Raw genomic sequence first — 1,332 nt, forward strand, 5'->3', positions numbered from 1 at the left:
GCTCGAAGATCGAGGAGGAAGTAACGGCTGTGGCAGCAGCAACAGCGATGCGCTGCCCGTACAGCAGCAAGCCCTTGTAGTACGCGGTGCCGCTTCGCTGGTGCTGCAGCAGTGGGTGCTGCTGGCTGCGGATGCTCTGCAATTGCTGCGGCGTCTGCTGCAGCCCGAGAAGCAGCACCATCGGCGCAACAGCAGTAGCAACAACGCCGATAATCACCAGCTTTTGGGGCGGCAGCAACAGCAAGACTCTAGAAGGAAGAGAGTGCGGACAACAGAGGCCCAGAGAGAAGATGACGGGGAAGAGCAGCAGGAAGATGCAGACGAGGCAGCAGATGCAATTTGGGAGCGAGCAGCGGTAGGCCCCATATGTACAAATCAACGCGTCTGTGCATTTAACAAACACTAAATCCCCTGCAAGTGTTTAACGACTCGGATGGCACTGATGCCATGTTTGGGTCTTTGTGTATACTGTGCTGCTGCTGCTGGTGCAGCAACTGCAGCTGCAACAGCAACAAGGGGAGGAAGAATCTCAGCAGCGTCTTAAACGATTAGGAAGCGTCTTTGCCACACATCTGCAGGAGGCAGAGTCCAGTGTGCGAGCCAACAGAGACAGCGCCGGTTTGCTGCTGCAGCGGGGGGCCCCCGACCTGTTCAGCGCTTGCTGGGCTGCTGTAGCCACGCCTCTGCGCTCCGGAAGTACTCGACCGGGGCAGCAGCAGCAGCAGCAAATCGGATCACACGAAAGGCTTCTCGCTGCAGCAGGAGAAGCGCATGCTCCCGGAATGTCGTGGAGACGCTGGGCGTTCGGAGGCCCTGAGCCTCATCTCCCTTTCCCCTCAGCAGCAGCAGCTTCCAGTGCAGCAGCAGCTGCAGCAGCAGGAAAAAGTGCCTCCGCAGCAGCAGGTGAAATAGGAGGAGGAAGAGAAGAAGACCCCGGGGTAGAGTCTGCCGACTTTGCAGACATGTGGGGGCCCCTGCCAGAGGAAGAGCAGCAGGAAGAGTACGAAGCACCGCAGCAGCAGCATCAGCAACAGCAGCAGGAAGAAGGTATGGCGGAAGCTCAGGACATCTCTGCAGGACCAAAAGCCACTCGAAGAAGAGGCGTGAGCTGCTGCTGCTGCCGCTGCTGCTGTTGCTGCTGCTGCTACTTGCGTGCGCCAGAGGTCGCTCCTTGGCTAAAGCCTTTCCTTTCTAATTCTGTGTGCCTCACACGATTTTTGCAGCAGGGCCATGGAGTGCAGCTGGATACCAACATATCGCGGAACACAGCAAGCAGAACCAGCGGCGACAGGGCTTTTCCAACCCTGCTCAGCAACAGCAGCACCATGGCAG

The 1,332-nt window shown here is 58.3% G+C and overlaps 1 protein-coding gene across 1 annotated transcript in view; it reads left to right on the forward strand.

Moving 5' to 3' along the window:
• Nucleotides 1-1,332, forward strand: part of EMH_0001940 (uncharacterized protein) — a gene marked incomplete at both ends in the record, with an annotated part of 5,208 nt that overhangs the window by 521 nt on the left and 3,355 nt on the right. Inside the window, 2 exons of the mRNA XM_013495754.1 lie at nt 1-355; nt 492-1,103. Of these exons, the coding sequence (XP_013351208.1) occupies nt 1-355; nt 492-1,103 (967 nt within the window). The remainder of the gene's footprint in view (nt 356-491; nt 1,104-1,332) is intronic.

The sequence above is a fragment of the Eimeria mitis genome, genomic scaffold, assembly GCF_000499745.2.
Source record: "Eimeria mitis Houghton genomic scaffold, Emh_scaff173, whole genome shotgun sequence".
Lineage (NCBI taxonomy): Eukaryota > Apicomplexa > Conoidasida > Eucoccidiorida > Eimeriidae > Eimeria > Eimeria mitis.